Source organism: Symphalangus syndactylus, chromosome 6 (genome assembly GCF_028878055.3).
Source record: "Symphalangus syndactylus isolate Jambi chromosome 6, NHGRI_mSymSyn1-v2.1_pri, whole genome shotgun sequence".
In the NCBI taxonomy this organism is placed as follows: Eukaryota; Metazoa; Chordata; class Mammalia; order Primates; family Hylobatidae; genus Symphalangus; species Symphalangus syndactylus.
The window spans coordinates 147,932,538-147,952,559 of record NC_072428.2 but is presented as its reverse complement, the minus strand read 5'-3'; the positions used below and the strand labels follow the sequence as shown (position 1 = coordinate 147,952,559).

General features: G+C 51.7%; 2 protein-coding genes across 7 annotated transcripts in view; one reads left to right on the top strand and one right to left on the bottom strand.

Annotated features, from left to right (window-relative positions):
• The window catches only part of PTPRN2 (protein tyrosine phosphatase receptor type N2), a 987,645-nt gene that overhangs the window by 91,429 nt on the left and 876,194 nt on the right, over positions 1-20,022 (top strand). For 3 of the 5 annotated variants that reach the window (XM_055269742.1, XM_055269740.1, XM_055269743.2), the window contains exon 2: positions 2,101-2,151. The exons of 1 other annotated variant lie outside the window; for it this stretch is intronic. In XM_055269742.1, coding sequence (XP_055125717.1) covers positions 2,101-2,151 — 51 coding nt within the window. Of the gene's footprint in view, positions 1-2,096; positions 2,152-20,022 lie in introns of all 5 variants that reach the window. One more of the 5 variants, XM_055269739.2, reaches the window with a different exon arrangement.
• LOC134736933 (uncharacterized) overlaps positions 1-20,022 on the bottom strand; it is a 147,344-nt gene that overhangs the window by 98,564 nt on the left and 28,758 nt on the right. The gene's annotated exons all lie outside the window — the stretch shown is intronic.

The following is a 20,022-nucleotide window of genomic DNA, read 5'->3' as shown; positions in this document are numbered from 1 at the left end:
CGAATGTGGGGTTAGCTGATGGGTAAATGGGATTAAGAAATGAAATGCTGGCCAGGCGCGGTGGCTCATGCCTGTAATCCCAGCACTTTGGGATGCCAAGGCAGGTGGATCACTTGAGGTCAGGAGTTCGAGACCAGCCTGGCCAACATGGTGAACTCTCATCTCTGCTAAAAATACAAAAATTAGTTGGGTATGGTGGCGCATGCCTGTAGTCCCAGTCACTTGGGAGGCTGAGGCAGGGGGATCACTTGAACCTGGGAGGCAGAGATTGCAGTGAGCCAAGATCACACCATTGCACTCCAGTCTGGGTGATACAGCGAGACTCCATCTCAAAAAAAAAAAAAAAAATGCTGTTTTTCATGAGATTGTTATTTCAAAACAAAACAAACAAAAACCCCAAAAAACCAAAAACAATCTCTGCTTGGATTGGAGACTCCCGTCAATGGGTGTCCACCCGCCTGTGACTGCTGGCAGGCGATGGTGGTGGGCACTGGGCTGGGCAGGCACTGGCTGGGCAGGCCAGGGCTGCACCTAGGCCACCTCCTGGGAGGAAGCAGACCACAGCCAGGGGCCGCCCTGCAACTGTGGAAGGCTCGTGAAGCTGCTGTGAGACGAGCGAAGCTGCCTCCTCCTGTGAACTCCCAGCGTTGGGTCCTGCTAGGCTCTGTGCTGCCTTAGTTCTGGAATGATGTTTAGTTTTAAAGCCTCCGCACGTGCTGGTTTAAGGCAACTGAGTGCTTCCTCTGTAAGGGTTTTAGGCCACAGCTCCCTCAGGAGTAAGTAGTGACTGGAAACTTTAACGTGACCCTGGGGGTGAATCCCTCAGTAATTCATAACTTTCTCCGGATTCCTCGGTTTCTTTGTTCACCCATTTGCTCCTGGGCACCTGCCCTGTGCCAGACACACAGAGGGCATGGGAGGAAACAGTAGAGGGTGGAAAGAGGCATGTGCCCGGCTCCTGAACTCCAGGAGAGGGAGATACACACTCAATCCACAGTCACTGCACAGTATGGTGAGTCCCGAAAAGGACGCCTGGGCAGCCCAGGGAGAGTCTGGGGCTTCTGCAGGGATCTTAGCGGATGAACAGGCGTTTGTCGGTTGGTGAAGCAGGATTGAAGGCACTATGCTTTGCAGGAATGAGTGAAAGACACTGTGTGTTCAGACCACACCCGGCCTTGGGTGAAAGACACGGCGTGTTCAGACCACACCTGGCCTTCGCTGGGGGTGCGACTCCTGCGTCGTGGCCCTGGGGCCCTCCCGGTTCTGGTGTCTTGTGTGCTCAGGCCCTCGCCGGAGCCGCTCCCTAGCGGGGTGGTGCTTTCTGGACCCATCTCTCTGTGTTTAAGACAGGCGTGGACGTGGAGCTGAATGCCAGCCTTTGCCTGCCAGCCTGCCTGGCCGCGGGAGATGCGTGGCTTGGGGTCGCCTGGCCTCCCAGGCACCGCGGAGCTTTTGGAGCCCCTTCCTGGGTGGGGACTGAGGCGCTGCCTCCGCCCCGCGTCTTCTCCAGGGCCTGGCCCTGCCTCGCTGGCTTTTCCTGCCCGTCTTCGTCTCCGCTGCCTCCGCTGCCTCGTTTCCTCTCCCGACCCTCTCCTGCGTCTCTTGTCTGTGGCCACGGACGCCACGGTTTGCTTCCCACGCAGCCGGGCTCTCCGCGGAGCTCGTTACCTCCCTGGAAGCCTCCGCTCCCTGGGGCCCGGCAGCCTTGCCTCCGGGGACGCGGTGCGTGCATTGGGCACCCGGTCCAGGGGAGGCGCCGGGCCCAGGGGAGGCCTCAAGGGGAGGCCCCGGCCCCGCTGCTGCTCCCGCCGCCCGGGAGTCTCCTGTGATGACGCCGGCTTGACTCTCAGCCGAGAGCTATGGGCCTGGTCCAGGTGAGAGCTGGGCTCCGGGACTAGGCCAGGAGGCCTCGCACGTGGCCGAGTCAGGGGCGCAGCGTTCTGGCTTCCGAATAATCGGCCCCATCTCGGAAAAGCCGGGTCGGAGGAGCCTGCTTGACCGGCAGTTTCTCTGAAATTCACCAGTGGGCCAGGGCGGCAGCCTCGGGGGCCCTCCCCCCTCCCCACCAGCTGACCGCGTCTCTTCTCTGTTTCCCCGCAGGCTGCCTACTCGAGGAGGGCCTCTGCGGAGCGTCCGAGGCCTGTGTGAACGGTGAGTGTGGGGTCCTGGCTGCTGTGCCCTGGTCTGCCCCTCTCCTGCCCGCCTTGCGCAGCGCCCAGCCTGGTGAGCCCCGCCGCTGGCCTGGAGCTGGGGCCGCCCGGGCGCGCTGCCGAGAGGAGGCGGATCGAGCCCCGGAGCCATGGGCTGCGGCCTCGGTGGGTGGGGGGAAGAGGTTGCCCGGGTTCTGGGCGCCCATCGCTCACACCAACCCTTGCTTTCTGATTTTGTTTTGCTCTGCTCTTCGGCAAGTTTTTCAACCTTTTTTTTAAAAACTTTTTTGAGACAGAGTCTCGCTCTGTCGCCCAGGCTGGAGTGCAGTGGGGCTATCTCCTCTCACTGCACCCTTCGCCTCCCGGGCTCCAGCGATTCTCCTGCCTCAGCCTCCTGAGTAGCTGGGATTACAGGCCTGCGCAATTACACCCGGCTAATTTTTTGTATTTTTAGTAGAGACAGGGTTTCGCCATGTTGGCCAGGCTGGTCTCGAACTCCTGACTTCAGGTGATCCTCCCGCCTCGGCCTCCCAAAGTGCTGAGATTACAGGCGTGAGCCACCGTGCCCGGCCAGATTTTTCCTCCTTTAAGCCACTGATTTTCCTCTCTTATCAGGCGGATAATAAACACATGCAAACGCTGCGTTTTCAGGTTGGGCTGAAAGCCCAAGAGGACGGCAGTTATTATGAAATACGGGGAGCAGCAGGTCCCGCAGAGCCCCTTCCCTCCAGTGCGGTCAGGCAGAGGGCATTTCCCAGGGCAGACGCCACCCAGGCCTGTCTGATGCTGGTGAACTGGGCGCTGTGCGCTCTGAACGCGCGGGGGAGGGGTAAACTCCAGTATCCTCAGAAAAGCGCTGGGCGGAGCCGCCTTTCTCCAAGTCAGGGGCTGCGTGTGGGCCCAGGGCACGCTGAGCGAGGCCTTCTCTTTCCCCAGCTCCCCGGCCATCTGTCCTCAGACTGTGGGCAGGAGTGGATTTAATCCTAGCCAGGATGGCGGGGCCTGCCCAGAGGCCCCTCGCACCCACTAATCTCTGCACAGACGGGGGTGCCGGCGGGGGGCTGAGGTGCAGGGCAGGGCGCTGGCCTGGGGTGCCGCCCTCCTGGGGCCTTTCAGGACAGGCCTCCCCTGCACTGGTGCATCCTGGGGGAGCCGAGGTGAATGCGTCTGAGGGTCTGAGAAGCGAAACCGAGGAGCTCGTGCGCCCTGAGGTGGGACCAGCCCTGGGTTCCGGATGGAATTTTGGGGCTGGGGGCACCTCTGTGTCTGTGCCTAGGCAGCTTCTGGGGTTGGGAGGGGAAGCCACGCTGGAGGCGCCAAGAGGAAAGCAGGTCCTCAGCGGCTGCACCTTCTGCTGTTGTCTCTTGATTCGGGAGATTCCTGTGCCGAGTGTGACAAGTGGGAACCGGCAGCTCGTGGGGTGCAGTGTGGGTGGTGGGTGAGGTTCTGGCCCAGCCTAAGACCCCCTGGGGTTCCCTGGCATCTACTCCGTGCAGCTTTAATTTGGAGGTAGCGTTAAGAAAAATAGTGATATTGAAAAGCCTGTGTTGCCCGCCTGGACTCAACAGCGTTTGATGATAATGGAAGCAGGTGTGTGTGTTTAATTTAATTGGAGCCGTAAGTAGCCCCAGCAGAATAAAAGCCGAGGCTGTCTCCCCGGCTCCTTGACAAAGGCCGGCCTGGGTGTCCAACTGTGATCATACTCAGACGTTTTTCTCCCCAACCTTGACTTGCCTCCCAGACATAGAGTCGTCTCAACATCATATCCAGATAATGACTGTGGATTCTTTGGAAGAGAAAAGCAATTTAAATGTAAATACACATATTCAGGCCTTGATTTATAGAAACAGACGATATTTGATTTTTTTTTTTTTTATGATGCACCGAAGGTCTAGGAAACAGCGAAGCCAGTGGCGCCCAGTCTTAGAAAACTGCGCTTTGCGAGGCTGACGGGGAGCGATAGGAGAAGTGGTTCCTGCGCTGCTGGCTCAGATTTATGGTTGCCATGGTGACTGGTTAGCCCCAGGCTGGCAGGCCAGGGGTGCAGCAGCCCAGGGTGCGGTGGGGGGCGGCTGCGAGTCCAGAACATTCTGTCACCAGCCGCAGGGTCTCTTTCTCTCCCTCTGTCTCACTCTCTTTCCCCCTCTCTTTTCTTAAGGTACATGTAGGAATACATAATCTTATCAAGCTTGGATATGTTTTTTAAAAGCCCAACAGAGCTTGTTAATAAAAAGAAAGTCAAAAGATAAACATACCACCTTACACCCATCAGGATGGCTAGTATTAAAAAACCCCTGAAAATCGGTGTTGGTGAGAATGTGGAGAAATTGAACACTTATGTGCTGCTGATGGGAATGTAAAATGGCGTCGTTGCTGAGGGAAACAGTATGGTGGTTTCCTAAAAAATTAAAAATAGAGTTTTTAATTTGCCTCAGCAACCCCACTTCTGGGTATTTACCCCATAACACAGGAAGCAGAGACTTGAAGAGCTGTTTGCACACCCATATTCATAGCAGTTAATGCACAACAGCCAAAGGCGAAAGCAGCCCAGTGTCCACTGATGGGCGAATGGACAAGTGAAACTTGGTCCATCCACATGATGGAATAGTACGCAGCCTTGAAGAGGAAGGGAGTGCTGACACTTGCTGCAACATGGAGGGACTTTGAGGCTGTTATGCTGAGTAAAATATGCCAGTCACAAAAGGACAAATACTGAATGATTCCACGCATGTGACGTACTAAAGATAGTCAAGTTCATAGAGACAGAAGGTAGAGTGATGGGGCCAGGGGCTGGGGGACAGTTGGGGTGTCAGTGTTTAATGGAGTTTCAGTTTGGGACGATGGAAAGGTTCTGGGAATAGATGGTGGTAATGACTGATCAACAGTGTGAATATAATTAACACCACCGAACTATACACTTAAACATGGGTAAGATGGTAAATTTTAATGTGACATATATTTTACCACAATATGCAACTGAAACTATGAAATCGCAGCCTCCGCACGTGCTTGTTTAATGTAATCGAATGCTTCGGCTGTAAGGGTTTTAGGCCAGCTCCCTCAGGAGGCAGTAGTGATTGGAAACTTGAAAGTGACCCTGGGGGTCAATTCCTTGGTAATTCATAACTCTGGAGTAACTTTGGTTATTACAGAAAAAACTGTAAGCGTTCTGGAAGAGAAAGCTTGAGATAAAGTAATCACATAATCCTGGAACAGCTTGTAGAAAAGAGAGTTTAGATGCTGTTACATGGGCATCCTAAATATGAGGAAAACAGGTTTCAAAGAATTTTTAAAGCGGATTTGATTTCATGGTTGATAACTTTAAATGGGACATATCCAAACACAGGTGGTGTGTCCTAAACATTCTAAAGGTATAATAATCAACTACTCCACAATAGAAAAAAGGAAAACAATTCTGTGAAGATTACAACAGATCACTCTTATGTCGGGAAGCGAGCTGGTCACTTTCACGCCCTGCTGGTGGGAGCATGGCCCGATGTGATCATGATGGACACTGACTGGCCAGCACGTTCACGCCACATAAGCGAGGTGGCCCGTGACCCGCAATCTGATGTGTGAGACTATGCGCCAAGAAAATAATCCATTACCCAAAATCCTAAAGAAAACTTGAAGCACAAAGCTGCTCTCTGCAGTGGTGTTTATATTAATTTTAAAACAGTAGACAAATTGTTAATATTAAACAAAGGAGAATGCTTCTTTAAAGCTATGTTATGGCCACATGATTCAAATGTTAAGCAGACATTAAAAGAGAAATGTTCAGAAAGTTGTTAATAATGTCGGAAAATGCAGGTGGGAGAAAGTAAATGAAAAACTCAGGATCCAAAACAGCGTCTAATACGATGACAGCTGTGCGAAAATGTGGATAGCAGAAAAAGCTAAAAGAAATACACCAGACTGTGAATAGTGGCTCTCTCTGGGCAGTGACTTTTATTTTCTTCGTATTTCTCTGGTTTTCCAGTTTTTCACGTGAGCATGTTCCTGCTAAAAGGAGAAGAGAGGTGGGAAGGAGGCACATGAAGGAACCACCACTCCCTTTTAGCTCAGAAAGGAGGAGAGGCCTGTGCAGGAGGGGCCAGAGAGGGGTGGCTGAGCACGAGGGATGGAGAGAGGGGTGGCTGAGCAGGAGGGGCCAGAGAGGGGTGGCTGAGCAGGAGGGATGGAGAGAGGGGTGGCTGAGCAGGAGGGGCACAGAGAGGGGTGGCTGAGCAGGAGGGGCACAGAGAGGGGTGGCTGAGCAGGAGGGGCACAGAGAGGGGTGGCTGAGCAGGAGGGGCGCAGAGAGGGGTGGCTGAGCAGGAGGGACGGAGAGAGGGGTGGCTGAGCAGGAGGGGCGCAGAGAGGGGTGGCTGAGCAGGAGGGGCACAGAGGGGTGGCTGAGCAGGAGGGATGGAGAGAGGGGTGGCTGAGCAGGAGGGGCGCAGAGAGGGGTGGCTGAGCAGGAGGGGCACAGAGAGGGGTGGCTGAGCAGGAGGGGCACAGTGGCTGAGCAGGAGGGGCGCAGTGGCTGAGCAGGAGGGGCGCAGTGGCTGAGTAGGAGGGGCGCAGAGAGGGGTGGCTGCTCAGGAGGGGCGCAGAGAGGGGTGGCTGAGCAGGAGGGGCACAGTGGCTGAGCAGGAGGGATGCAGAGAGGGGTGGCTGAGCAGGAGGGGCGCAGAGAGGGGTGGCTGAGCAGGAGGGGCACAGAGAGGGGTGGCTGAGTAGGAGGGGCGCAGTGGCTGAGCAGGAGGGGCGCAGAGGGGGGTGACTGAGCAGGAGGGGTGCAGTGGCTGAGCAGGAGGGGCGCAGAGAGGGGTGGCTGAGCAGGAGGGGTGCAGAGGGGGGTGACTGAGCAGGAGGGGTGCAGTGGCTGAGCAGGAGGGGCGCAGAGAGGGGTGGCTGAGCAGGAGGGGTGCAGAGGGGGGTGACTGAGCAGGAGGGGCGCAGAGACGGGTGGCTGAGCTGTGAGGGGCACAGAGGGGTGGCCGAGCTTCTAAGAGTGCATCAGGACGACCACACCATAGCGCTGGAGCCCGGGGCAGAAACCCCGGATGTCCAGGAGGGCAAGAGGAGCAAGTCGTGCTCTCTGCTCGGAGGGAGGTGGAAGAATGGTGACAGGTGGGGGAGAGATGGCTCAGCTACACACCTGTCGGCTCCGTGTCTTGTAGCTGAAGGCTGAATTATGCTGTGACGACCCACAAGCCCTGGGATCGGTGGCCCAGGTGATATGGGTCTGTGGGCCGTTGCAGGGTATCTGCCTTCCCTCCGCAGGTGCCCTCCCGGGACACTGGCAGCTGGGGCCACAGCAGCAGCGGCTGGGAGGGGTGCCCTTGTGCTCGTGGCTCACTGCGCTGGCCACGCTGATGGTGGGGAGGCTCCTCCTGCAGCTGACTCCCCGTGGCGGGGTCACAGCCACAGCCTTCACATCTCCAATGGCAACATATTCTATTCCAAGCCCTTTCTCCACTGAAGAGGGCAGAAAACCACCAGGAACCGAGGACATCTGTGATGGTGGAGTGTTGTTCGGCCGTGGAAAGGGAGGAAGGAAGCACCGGCACACTGACGTGGAGGAACCTGTGAAACGCCGTGCTCAGTGGAAGAAGCCGAGTCACAAAAATCATGGGGGGCCTGGTTTCATTTATACAAAATGTCCAGGAGGCCAGGGGCGGAGGCTCACGCCTGTAATCCCAGCACTTTAGGAGGCCGAGGCAGGCGGATCACTTGAGGTCAGGAGTTCACGGCCAGACTGGCCAACATGGTGAAACACCATCTCCACTAAAAATACAAAAATTAGCTGGGTGTGGTGGCACGTGCCTGTAATCCCAGCTACTCTGGAGGCTGAGGCAGGAGAATCGCTTGAACCTGGGAGGTGGAGGTTACGGTGAGCCGAGTTCACACCATTGCACTCCAGTCTGAGCAACAGAGTGAGACTCTGTCTCTAAATAAATAAATAAGTAAATAAATAAATAAGTCCAGGAGAGGTAAGTCGGTAGAGACAGAAAGTAGGTTGTGGCCGTGTAGGGCTGGGGAAGGTGTTGGGGGCATGGGAAGTGATGGCGGAGGGGCAGGTTCCCTTTGATGGTACTGAGAGGCTGTGAGGTGGACGGTGAGGTGGTCACGGAACTCTGAACATTCAGAAAACCGTTTCCCGGCCAACTCCTATACTTTAAAAGGCTGAGTTATATAGTATATGAATGTTTCAATAAAGCTGTTTTTTAAAGAAAAAAGAACCGAGGATACAGTTAGGCAAGGAGGTAAGCATAGTGAAGGATATAGCCAGAGAATTGCATTTCTTTAATAAGGGGTTACTTCCCTGACCCCAGACAGATGGGCTTCCTCCCAGGACATTCAACCCAACACAAAACAAGATGGTTGAAAACGCTGGCTCCACCATCTGGGCACAAAGCAGAACAATAAGCTCGTCTCTCTCAGATTTGGGAGTTTTTCCAGCAAACAATCACCTCCCAGTGCAACTTAGGTACTAAAAGCACTAGGGTTGTCCCCAAAGTGGAAGACTTTAGAATATTCAAATCCAGAGTCTCCCTAATTGTTCGAAGCTATGTGATTAACCCCATTTGGATTTTCGGCCACAGCAAGCAGCGAGGGCCATCAGTGGGAAATTACTGAGTGAGTGGATACAAGAATAAATGAATCATCCTTTCATGGCACAAGAGACACCCCCATAGCCCTCAGATAAAAGGTTTATATACCACAGTGGGGAAAAAGTAATTTCTAACCCCTCTCCAGGTTCATGGCTGAGACTTGTGACAAAAGACAGATGAATAAGAGAAAACCCTACCCACTTATTTAATACTGGTTTTCTATGTCACATGGGAGCCTTCAGAAGTGAAGACCCAGGGAACAGGGAAGCCTATTCTTATGGACAGTTGTGCAGAAGTGTGATCGGAGGGCAAAGGGCGTGCTCTGATGCCATAGGCTGAAGGGCTCAGCAGGGCCTGTCCAGTCTTCTAGCTGCTTCTGCGTCTTAGGAGATAAGGACATTCCCCTCTGGGCATAGTGAGGCCCCTCTGGAATGAGGGTCTTATGACCTGCCTCCGAGGAGAAGGGGCTGGGGGAATTCTGGTTTCTGTGGTCTGCTTCTGCTGTTTTCTTGAGGGCCACCCTGCCATATTTTGAGGTAGCATGTTCTGAATCCAGTCTATATAAACGTTGCATATCAGTTCCCAAAAGTGTGCTTCAGAAATTGCCCAAGAAAAGCTAGGGAATGGGCTCATTTGTGAATATCAAAAAACCACTGATTTAGCATCTACAGGCAGACCTCGGAGATATTGTGGGTTCAATTCCGGGCCACTGCAATAAAGCAAATATGACAATAAAGTGAGTCACACAGATTTTCTAGTTTTCCAGTGCATATAAAAGTTACATTTTACTAGACTGTGGTCTATGAAGTGTGGAATTAGCAGTATGTCTAAAAAACAATGTACAGGCCTTCATTAAAAATGTTATTGCTAACAATGCTAATGATCACCTGAGCTTTCAGCAAGTTGTAATCTTCCTGCGGGTGCAGGGTCTTGCCGCAGTGTTAATGGCTGCTGATTGATCAGGGCCATGGTTGCTTGAAGGTTGGGGCAACCGTGGTAATTTCTTAAAATAAGACAAAGTTGACTGCGTCAGTTGACTCTTCCTTCGTCAAAGATTTCTTTGCAGCATGCAATGCTGTTTGGTAGCATTTTACCCACAGTAGAACTTTCAAAATTAGAGTCAATCCTTTCAAACCCTGCCACTGCCTTATCAAATAAGTTTATGTGATATTCTGAATCCTTTATTGTGATTTTCACAATGCTCACAGCATCTTCACCAAGAATAGATTCCATCTCCAGAAACCACTTTCTTTGCTCATCCCTGAGAAGCAACTCCTCACCTGTTAAAGTTTTATCACGAGATTGTGGCAATTTGGTCACATCTTCAGGCAGCTCTGCTAATTCTAGTTCCCTTGCTGTTCCCACCACATCTGCAGTTCCTTCCTCCACTGAAGTCCTCAATCCCTGAAAGTCATGCATGAGGGTTGGAATCAGCCTCTTCCAAACTCCTGTGAATGTTGCTATTTTGACCTCCCTCCATGAATCACAAGTGTTCTCAATGGCATCTAGAATGGTGAATTTTTTCCAGGAGGTTTTCAATTTACCCAGATCAATCAGAGGAATCACTATCTATGGCAGCTGTCATCTTACAAAGTGTGTTTCTAAAATATAAGTCTTGGCTGGGTGCAGTGGCTCATGCCTGTAATCCCAGCACTTTGGGAGGACGAGGCAGGTGGATCACGAGGTCAGGAGTTCAAGACCAGACTGGCCAAGATGGTGAAACCCCATCTCTACTAAAAATACAAAAATTAGCTGGGCATGGTGGCATGTGCCTGTAATCCCAGCTATGCAGGAGGCTGAGGCAAGGAATTGCTTGAACCTGGGAGGCGGAGGTTGTAGTGAGCCAAGATCACACCACTGCACTCCAGCTTGGGTGACAGAGCAAGACTCCATCTCAAAATATTTATATATATGTCTTGAAATGGAAATTATTTTTTGATCCCTGGGCTGCAGAATGGACGAGGTGTCAGCAGGCATGGAAACAACACTCACCTCCTTGTACAGCTGCATCACAGCTCTTGGGTGACTGGTGCACTGCTAATGAGCAGCCGTATTTTGAAAGGAATCTTTTTTGAGCAGTAGGTCTCAATAGTGGGATTAAAATATTCAGTAAACCATGCTGTAAACAAATGTGCTGTCATCCAGCTTTGTTCCAGTGACAGAGCACAGGCAGTCATAGATTTAGCATGATTCTTAAGGGCCCTGGGATGAACGAGCATTGGCTTGGACTTAAAGTCCTCAGCTGCATTAGCTCCTCACAAGAGAACCAGCCTGTCCTTTGAAGCTTTGAAGTCAGGCGCTGTCTTCTCTCTAGCTATGGAAGTCCTAGATGGCATCTTCTTCAATGTAAGGCTGTTTCATCTACATTGAAAATCTGTTGTTAGAGCGGACACCTTCATCACTCATCTCAGCCAGATCTTCTGGAGAGCTTGCTGCAGCTTCTCCATCAGCACTTGCTGCTGCACCTTACACTGTTATGTTACGGAGATGACTCCTTTCCTTCAGCCTCATGAACCAACATCTGCGAGCTTCAGAGTTTTCTTCTGCAGCTTCCTCACTTCTCTCAGCCTTCGTGGAATTGAAGAGTGAGGGCCTTGCTCTGGATTAGTCTCTGGCTTAAGGGAATATTGTGGCTGGCTTGGTCTATCCAGACCACGCAGACTTTCTCTAGATGAGCAGTAAGGTTGTTCCGCTTTCTCGTTTTCTGGAGTAGCACTTTCAATTGTCCCCAAGATCTTTTCCTTCGCATTCACAACTTGGCCGACTGTTTTACATGAGAGGCCTCATTTCTGGCCTATTCTTGGCTTTCGGCATGGCTTCCTCACTAAGTTTAATCATTTCTAGCTTCTGATTTAAAGTGAGAGAGGTGCGGCTCTTTCTTTCACATGAACACTTAGAGGCCACTGTAGGGTTGCTAATTAGCCTAATGTCAATATTGTTGTGTCTCAGGGAATAGGGAGGCTGGAGGAGAGGGAGAGAGATGGGAGAATGGCTGGTCAGTCACAGTCAGAACACACACCGCATTTATCAGTTATGCTCACTGTCTTCTATGGCATGGTTCATGGTGCCCCAAAACAATGACAGTAACACCAAAGATCACGGATCACAGCTCAGGGATCTAACACTGTGGAGATTACCAAAATGTAGCACAGAGACAGGCGATGAGCACGTGCTGCTGGGAAAATGGTGCCGATGGACTCCTCCGTAGGGTTGCCACAAGGCTTCAGGGTGAGACGCAACCCCCAAGACGTGGAACAAAGCTGGAACGTGCTCCTAGGAAGGTCGTGCTCCTCAGACTATTTATTTAGGTTTGATCAAGCAGTGAATTCAATTTATGCTGCAGAAACAGTTGCCAGACCCTAGCTTCTTGGAATCTAGAATCCCAACTGGGAAATTCTTGCCAAGTAGAGAACCAGCGGCCCAGTTGTTGCATGGTGCTGCTGTCATTACCCAAACAGAAACAGCAGTCGGTCTCCAGAGCAGGAGCCCCTGCTCCCGCAGCAGTGAGGATGACAACCACTGTGCTGCAGAGCTCACTTGCACCCGCCATCCCATAGTACCCTGTGAGCTCTCCGAGAATCAGCCTTCGGGCGCTGGAGGGTCCGGGAATGCAAGGCTCATTCTGCCCGTCCCCACAGGCAGCAGCCAGGACCTGGTCTCTCCGCCGTGTGGCCTCAGCATTTCCAGGCTCTCTGAGTGGTTTGTGATTCACAGAGCGTAGATCTCTCGGTTGCTACCTCATCTGTTTTTCAAACCCATTGTGCTTTTCTGCAGCCTCCCAGGTGTCAAAAGTTATTATTCTATTTTTTTTTTCCGGTTCCATAAAACAGAACAGCTCTGCGTATCAGAGTTGCTGCCGCACTCTGGGTGTCCCCCAGATCACAGCAGGAGCTGGCAGACCCCGCCTGTGATTGCTAATCATGAAAATGAAGAGGAAAAAAGTTCTGAGCTTGTCCAGTGGAAGCATTCACTCTGCTTCCTTCAGACCTCAAGAAGGCTTTGGTCAGAAAAGAAGAGCAGAGGAGAGAGGGAGGGAGGCTGTCGGCGAGTGATTCACCCTTCGGGAGCTCCAAGCCTCTTTGCAGCAACATCCAGGCTGTTTTGAGCGCTCACAGAAAGTCCAGGCTGAGTACCTCCTGTGCCACGCCGCCCCACTCACACTGAGTAACATGAGCCCCATTCACAGCCTTAGGGTGAGGAAATTGGAATTCAGAAGAGTTCAGTGACTTGCTCTAGGCCACAGCTCTCAGGCAGCCCCTTTGCACCTCGGTCTGTCTGCATCTCTGGCCTCTGTTCTTTACCTCTTCTGCCCCCGAAACGCTCACTCGTGGGTCCTGTTCTGTGGCATGTCCACAGCTGAGAAACACAGGAGCCACTGCCCCAACAATGTGGGTATTGTTAGATGTGTGTTTCCCCAGTGACTGTCGCGGTGACACGTGTTTTCATGATGTGTGTTTCCCCAGTGACTGTCGCGGTGACACGTGTTTTCATGTCCTGTGGGGCCACTTTCACCTCCGCTTCTGTAAGTTACTGCTCCCATCTTTGCCCCCTTCCCACTGGGTTTTGTCTTTTTCTTGGACTGTGTAGGAGCTCCTTGTCATTGAGAATATGAATGTGTCTGCCACACAAGTTGCTAATTAAACAGCCACTGAATTACATCTCTGTACGGTGTGTCCACAAGTCAGAGACCACTTTTGTAAGTTGTGTTTCTTGTCTGCCCCCGCCAGTCTTCCTGATACGAAACCTTCAATGGCTCCCTCTTTCCCACAGAATCAAGTCAAAACTGAAGGGCAGCCTTGGGGTGTGTGGTCCTTCTCCATGTGAGTCCAGCTCAGGGATGCATTGAAAGCAGCTTCCTTATCGAGTTAATTTCGGCATTATGCCCACTCCACTTTCTTTCCCATGCCCTTGTCACGGCTCCACATCCTACCCGTTCTTCATGATGCAGAGCGGGCCTCTGCCTCCTCATCCGTTACAGACATGCTGAGCCTTCGTTTCCCGCTCTTCCCCAGTGACACCCATTGCTCGCCCTACGCACAGCACCGAATGCCGGGAGAAAGATCAAGACCTTGTGCTTTCATGCCCTTTCCAGTTTGCAGTTTTCTGAGTGTCTGTAAGGCACTCCTTTCCCTCCTATAGCCATCCACTGCAGTGCACCTACAGGAATGCTGGCTGATTTCTGGACTGTTTGGGTCCTGGGGACCAGACATAGCAGTCATGGGCTGAGCCTTCTTGATTCAAGCAGCACCCGGGGCCACAGCTCCCGTGCCGTGTGATGACCCACTCGGCCCACTCTCTTTGCCGCCGTGCCTGCCCCACACTCCGTGGTAACTCTCCAGCAGCCCGGCCTGCCTACCACCCCTTGGCTCTTCCCACTCGGTTTCCTGCCCCAAGGCTCTCGGTCCTGCCCCTGCCCTGCTGACCAGCACTCTCGGTCCTGCCCCTGCCCTGCTGACCAGCGCTCTCTCCCCTTCTCTGTCTTCAGGTGCCTCCCTCTTTCCTGGCCAAGGGTGGATGTGGGCAGCTTGGTCCCCATGGGGGCTGAAAAGAGCAACCTGGCTGTGGCTTGGCTGAGCTTTCGGTTGCTTTTTCCAGAAAGGCACTTCTGCAGCAAGCAGGGGGCCTATCCACATCCCAGGCCAGGCCGAAAACCTGGGGTGAGGGGTGGGTGATGCTGCATTGGAAATAGGCATGGATTTCTTAAACTTACAGGAAGCATACGCTATTGGGATGTCAAAGAGTTTTTTGCTTTAATAGAAAATTCAGCACATTCTTTAAAATCAAATTCTCAGTTGCCTCTCTTGAGCCCACTTCGGTATTATTTTAATAGTGGACCATGGCAGCAAAGTCTGATTTTATGAAAAGGGAAGATGTTGGCCATTACAGTATTACCCACTTTTCTCTTTCAGCTGTGTCAATTAAAATCAATTAAAAAATGAATTATACATATATGGATATATTAAAAATGAACAGTTTGGAGCTATCTAAAATAAAGAGTAAAAATTCTTTCGTGTCCCTTCACCAAATCTCACTCCCACTCGGAGGTAACAGACATTTCCTGTTTGCTGTATGCCCTGTTTTCTGTGCGTGTTAAAATATGTCAGACAGGACTGCATGATATGTGCTTAATGAAGAAAATCTAGCAGCCAGGGCCCTGAAATGGTCTAACCATCTTTGCATTATTGGTTAGTAATGAACGGGACCATCTCAGTTGTCCCAGCCACCTTGTGGGCAGGCCCCCGCCTCTTCGTCCTCTCAGAGGGGCTGAGGCAACAGGAAGTCCCACAGCTGAGACACGAGACCTCATCACTCCGTGTGACTGGCAGTCTCATTCCACTCCCAAATTCCAATTAAACCTAAAACAGGATGGAAACGAATGACTGAACTGAACTATGTGAAGCTCAGCCTTATTTGGTATATTACAGAAAAAGTAACGTGATATTAAGACTTCAGATTAGTGACATGAGGTGAGTTAAAATCAATTCAGCTCAGTTTGGGTCTCACACACACGAGCTCAAATGTGTGAGTGTGACCCCAGCCAATGGCTCTGAAGATGCCGTTTGCTCCTCAAACTTTCCAGGCTTTTCTCTCGTCAGAAGTTTGCTGGGAGGAAGGAGAAGCAGGAGGAACAGAACCAGATTGACGTTCTCGCGTCTCTTCTTACTTGGGCGTATTTATAGCATCCCAGCTAAGGATGCCCTCGTTTTAGAGGAACAAGTTTTACATTTTTTTCCAGCCTCCAGGCTGCCTGGCAGCCTCAGGCGGAGAAGCAGATTGACTCGGTGTCAGGGTCACACTTGGAGGCCCCTTGGCGGCACAGACAGGGTGATGGTGCCTGCTGGGGCCCCTCTCTCTTCTCTGCCTCCCGAGCAGCGTCTGTGCTGTGAATTTTCACGGAGACACAGGCTGATCCTTCGTGCGTCCTTGGCTGGCAGTTGTTGGTGACTTACAGTCATTCATGTGCTGGCGACGGACGGCCCTGCTGTCTTGTGTTGGGACAGCTGTGCACATTGGCGTCATTGATGATTTGAATTTGGTGCTATCTGGTGTGGCTTTGTAACTAAAGTCATAAATAGTGGAGAAACGATGTGTCTGGTTCTAAATTAACAGTGAGGCCGGGTGCAGTGGCTCACACCTGTAATCTCAGCACTTTGCGAGGCCAAGGTAGGCAAATTGCTTGAGCTCAGGAGTTCAAGACCAGCCTGGGCAACATGGTGAAACCCCTTCTCTACAAAAAGTACAAAAATTAGCCAGGTGTGGTGGCATGTGCCTGTGGTCTCAGCTACTCGGGAGGCTGAGGTCGGAGGATCACTTGAGCCCAGGAAGAGGAGGTTGCAGTGACTGAGGCTTTGCACTCCAGCCTGGGTGACAGAGCCAGACTCTGTCTCAAAAACAAACAAACCAACAAACAAACGGCGGGAGGAATACAAATCGTATTAAGTATGATATGCAGGTTTCCAAGCCCAGATGTGCAGCCCTGGATTTTGAGGTCTTCCCTCGAGTCAGGACTTTAAGGAAAGAACTCTGGGTCTTGTATTTCTGCACAATGAGGTTCTAATATCTGACTCCCAAACTTCTTCCCCATGAGACTGCCTTAATGATGCTTATGTAGACTGGACTGGAATTCCCACTAAGAGAATAAATTACCCGTTAACCAAGACGGTCTCCAGGTGTGTGTGTGCCTTGGCTTGGAATTCCAATTTCACATTAGTTAGAATAGCTGCTTGACCCCACAGGCCTGAGAGGGGAGGTAGGATTCAAGGAAGGTGGAGGGTGAGCCCAGCAGGGGCACGTCCTAAAAACGCCGAGAAGGTATTAGAGTGCCCGGCTGGGGTGTGGGTGTCAGCTGGGGGTGGAGGCGGGCGTGCCCTCCCGAGGGTGTTTTGCTGGGGATTCCTCTGCTGAGTGGGCCCGTCCTTGGTGATTGTCCCTGGTGCACGACAGGCTTGTTAAGCGGGGGCGAAGCGTGCGCAAGGTCACATTTCTCCAGCATCCTCATCTTCATGGTCTCGCTGGGAGAGTGGCCGGGGGTGCCTGAGTCAAGGGAACTAGAACAGGTGCTGAAGCTGTTCCCACTCAGAGGAGGAAGAGCACCATCTGGACCCAGAAAGGGGAAGCCGGGGAGTCCTCGGGGCCCTTCAGGGCCTCCCCAGAACTGTGCTCATTGGTGGCATCCACAGGCTGCTCCTCTGGGAGCTTCTTGCTTATCGGGTCCTGAGCCCTCCCGCCTGCCACCGTGGCATCAGGGAAACTCGTGCCTCCCAAGCGCCCCCAGCTCTTCTGCATGAGAAGTTGGAGACTGTGCTGCAGCTGGGGTTCTTATGATCACCTTCCTCGCTCGCCAGCGTCTGCCCTGGAGCTGAGCGAGGACCACCAGGCTTCTCAGGGCCTGTCTCCGTGGGGCATCAGGAGGCGCAAATGCCAGTTTGCATCATTGCCCCATTTTCAGCTGTCCAGGATGCCCATGTCTGCAGAACACAGTGTGCACGGTCCCACGGGGCGCCCTGTGGCATCACCCGGCCTCTCTCTTTGACTTCTGTCCCGCTGAACAGCGAATGCTTCCCGAAAGCCATGGGGCAGCCCCACTCCCGGCTCCCTCAGTGGTCAGACGGGCACCCGCCTCCTAGCTGACCTTGGGAAGAGGGTCCCTCTTGGAGGAGGGGTGCCCACATTCTGCTGGGCAGTTGATTCCGGTGGAGGTGGTCCCCATTTGGGGTGGGCATGTGGGCACGCTCTGTGCAACCTGCAGCATTTACTAAGATGCTCTTGAAAGACTGTTTTCCCTGTTACCTCTAGATGCTGGGTAGACTTTCCCATTTATCAAATTAACTTTCTAAAGCCTTAAATTTCAGAGATCTGAGAGGATAAGGAATTGTTTAGTAGATGAAACTTATTTGCATATTTCCAGCGGCATGTCCCAAAACTAAATGGGGTTGAGCATTTCTCAGGGAAAAGTTAACTCGGAGTGCCAGTTACACGCAGTGTTTTCCAGAGGTCCTGGGGTCCAAGGCCTTCCCGTGGCTGAATCTCCTGGTTTAATCCGCTTTTTGATGAAGGAGCAAGTTCTGAATGTGGAGTCCTATAGAGTTCACTGTGCCTCTTGCGTTGGCCTGGCTTAGCTGTGGCTGATGACCAGCTGTGAGGGGACACGGTAGGGCTGCACGGGGGGACTGGGCCGGTGCTGCTCCCACCCAGCACCAGGGCTGACCTCATTCGCTTATAGCCTGCTTTTGCTTCTGGTCTCCTAAGCGCGAGATCTTGATGTCTACCTAGGAATGTCACTGACGTAGGAGAAAGGGATTTTTTTTCTTTTACCATGAAGGGGTGTCATGGGCCTGCGTGAAAGAAATTAAGTAAATTAGATATCAGCCCCAAGGAATGTTAATATCTGAGATTTATAGTGGAGTAGTTTTTGCTTCACAATGTATTTTCTTTTAAATACTTAAAACTTTTGGTTTTTAAGCTATTTATAGCCAACCTCTTTTTAAAAATTAATGTTTAAAACGTTTTTTCCCCCCAATCTATCATGGTCGACTGTTAGACAGTTGGATGGCTGTGCTGTTTTCAAAGCTGAGGTCAAGTTTGAATGAGCTAATTTCAGATCACTCTAGATTTTCTTAGGCTGACATTGTCCTTGGGACGCCATGTTTGGGGAATGTGTTTTTGCAGTTTACGAAGCACCCGCTGCTCAGAGAGCCGGGAAACCTTTCCTTCTCTTTTCTTGGAGTCTAGTTGCCATGGAGATTGTCACTAAATTATGGACGAGGGAGAGGCGAGCCGGCACTTGGAGGTCTCTGATACACAGGCTTCTCAATCAGGGTGTGCAGACACAGCAGAGGCCGTGCAGTGGCTGCAGCTTGCCCTCCCCGCTGTCCTGGGCGTGGATGTAGCCTCCCCGAAACAGCTCATCAGAGGGGTTTATTCAGAGAATGGAAGCGCGCTTGTGGCAGGAAGAGCTTTAAGGGTTCTCACATATGTTTACAGCTCCTGTTTCTCCTTAGCAGGACTCTGAGTTGCTGCAGTGTTTAGAGAAATCTGCCAAATCCTGATTTAATTTTGGTTCATTGGCTAACAGGATTGGAGGAGATAGGAAATTGATCTTGGGGACCGTGAAGCTGCTGATGTTCAGCCATAACCAGGAGTTTGGAGGGATAATGTCTATGAGTGGCCATATCATTTTGAAAAGCACAAAACCTTTTATTATTAAACAAAAATATCGAACCAAACGTGGATTCTAAAGATTATGCATACAACAAACACATGTTTTTTGATGTGTGAGTAAAACCCATAACTAATTTCAGGCCTAATCTCAGTGGCTCAGCAGTGCAGTGTGGGCAAATGCTTAACTACCAGCATTTGCAGCATTTGGGATCTGATTTGCCGCAGGCTTCTCTAGTGCAAGGCCCCCGCCCCGCTGCCACTGCTGCCTCCCAGTTACTGACGCGGTGTCACTGAAGGTGGAGTTGGGAGGAAATGTGGACGGCCAGCTCTCGGGCCCTTACGTGCAACTGCCTTGGTATTTCAGAGGCGCCGTCTAATCATTCTTGGGACATTGGTCTGCTCTCTCTTTTGAGGCAATTTCCATAGAGGTGGGGTCTGTGTTAAGAGTGCATTGAAGGGTGAGTGATTTTCCTCTGACCGATGGGTGATGTTCACGGCCTGAGTCTGTGTGCAAAGCTTAGCCTGGGGCTGCTTTGGAACCTACTCTCTCTATTCCAGGCCCGGGTGCTTTGAGATATTCTTGAGCTGGAATAACACCCAGCACCTGCTCTTGTGACTGAAATGGCATAAAGTAATAATAGTGCACTGCATGGGGGTTTATGCCTTTCTGAGTGTTTTATATGTTATCTTGTTAGATTTCTGCACCGTCACTGAACAATAACAGGGCATGTATTTTTGTTCTCATTTAACAGATGACAAACTTGGTCCCTTAGTGTTAAATGTAGGTGACACACAGGCAGAATCTGATCTGGAACCACACTGATCGGGCGTCTTCCCAACCTTCCTCCAATCAGCTCACCCTTTGGCTTCTCAAAGGCCCACAGAATTTATGGTGGTTCATCGTTATTTGCCTTAAGATACAGGTTCTAGATTTGCTACTGGGACCCACGGTGACCTTGATTTGTCTCTTGTGAACTCTCTATGATGCTGGCAAAAGAGAGGAAATGGTCACATATTGGTCAGATGAATGTTGCAGGGAAGAATAATTGCATTACATGAAATGCCTACAGGAACTGTGGCGGGGCCGAAACTGTGGTGGGGCAGGAACCGTG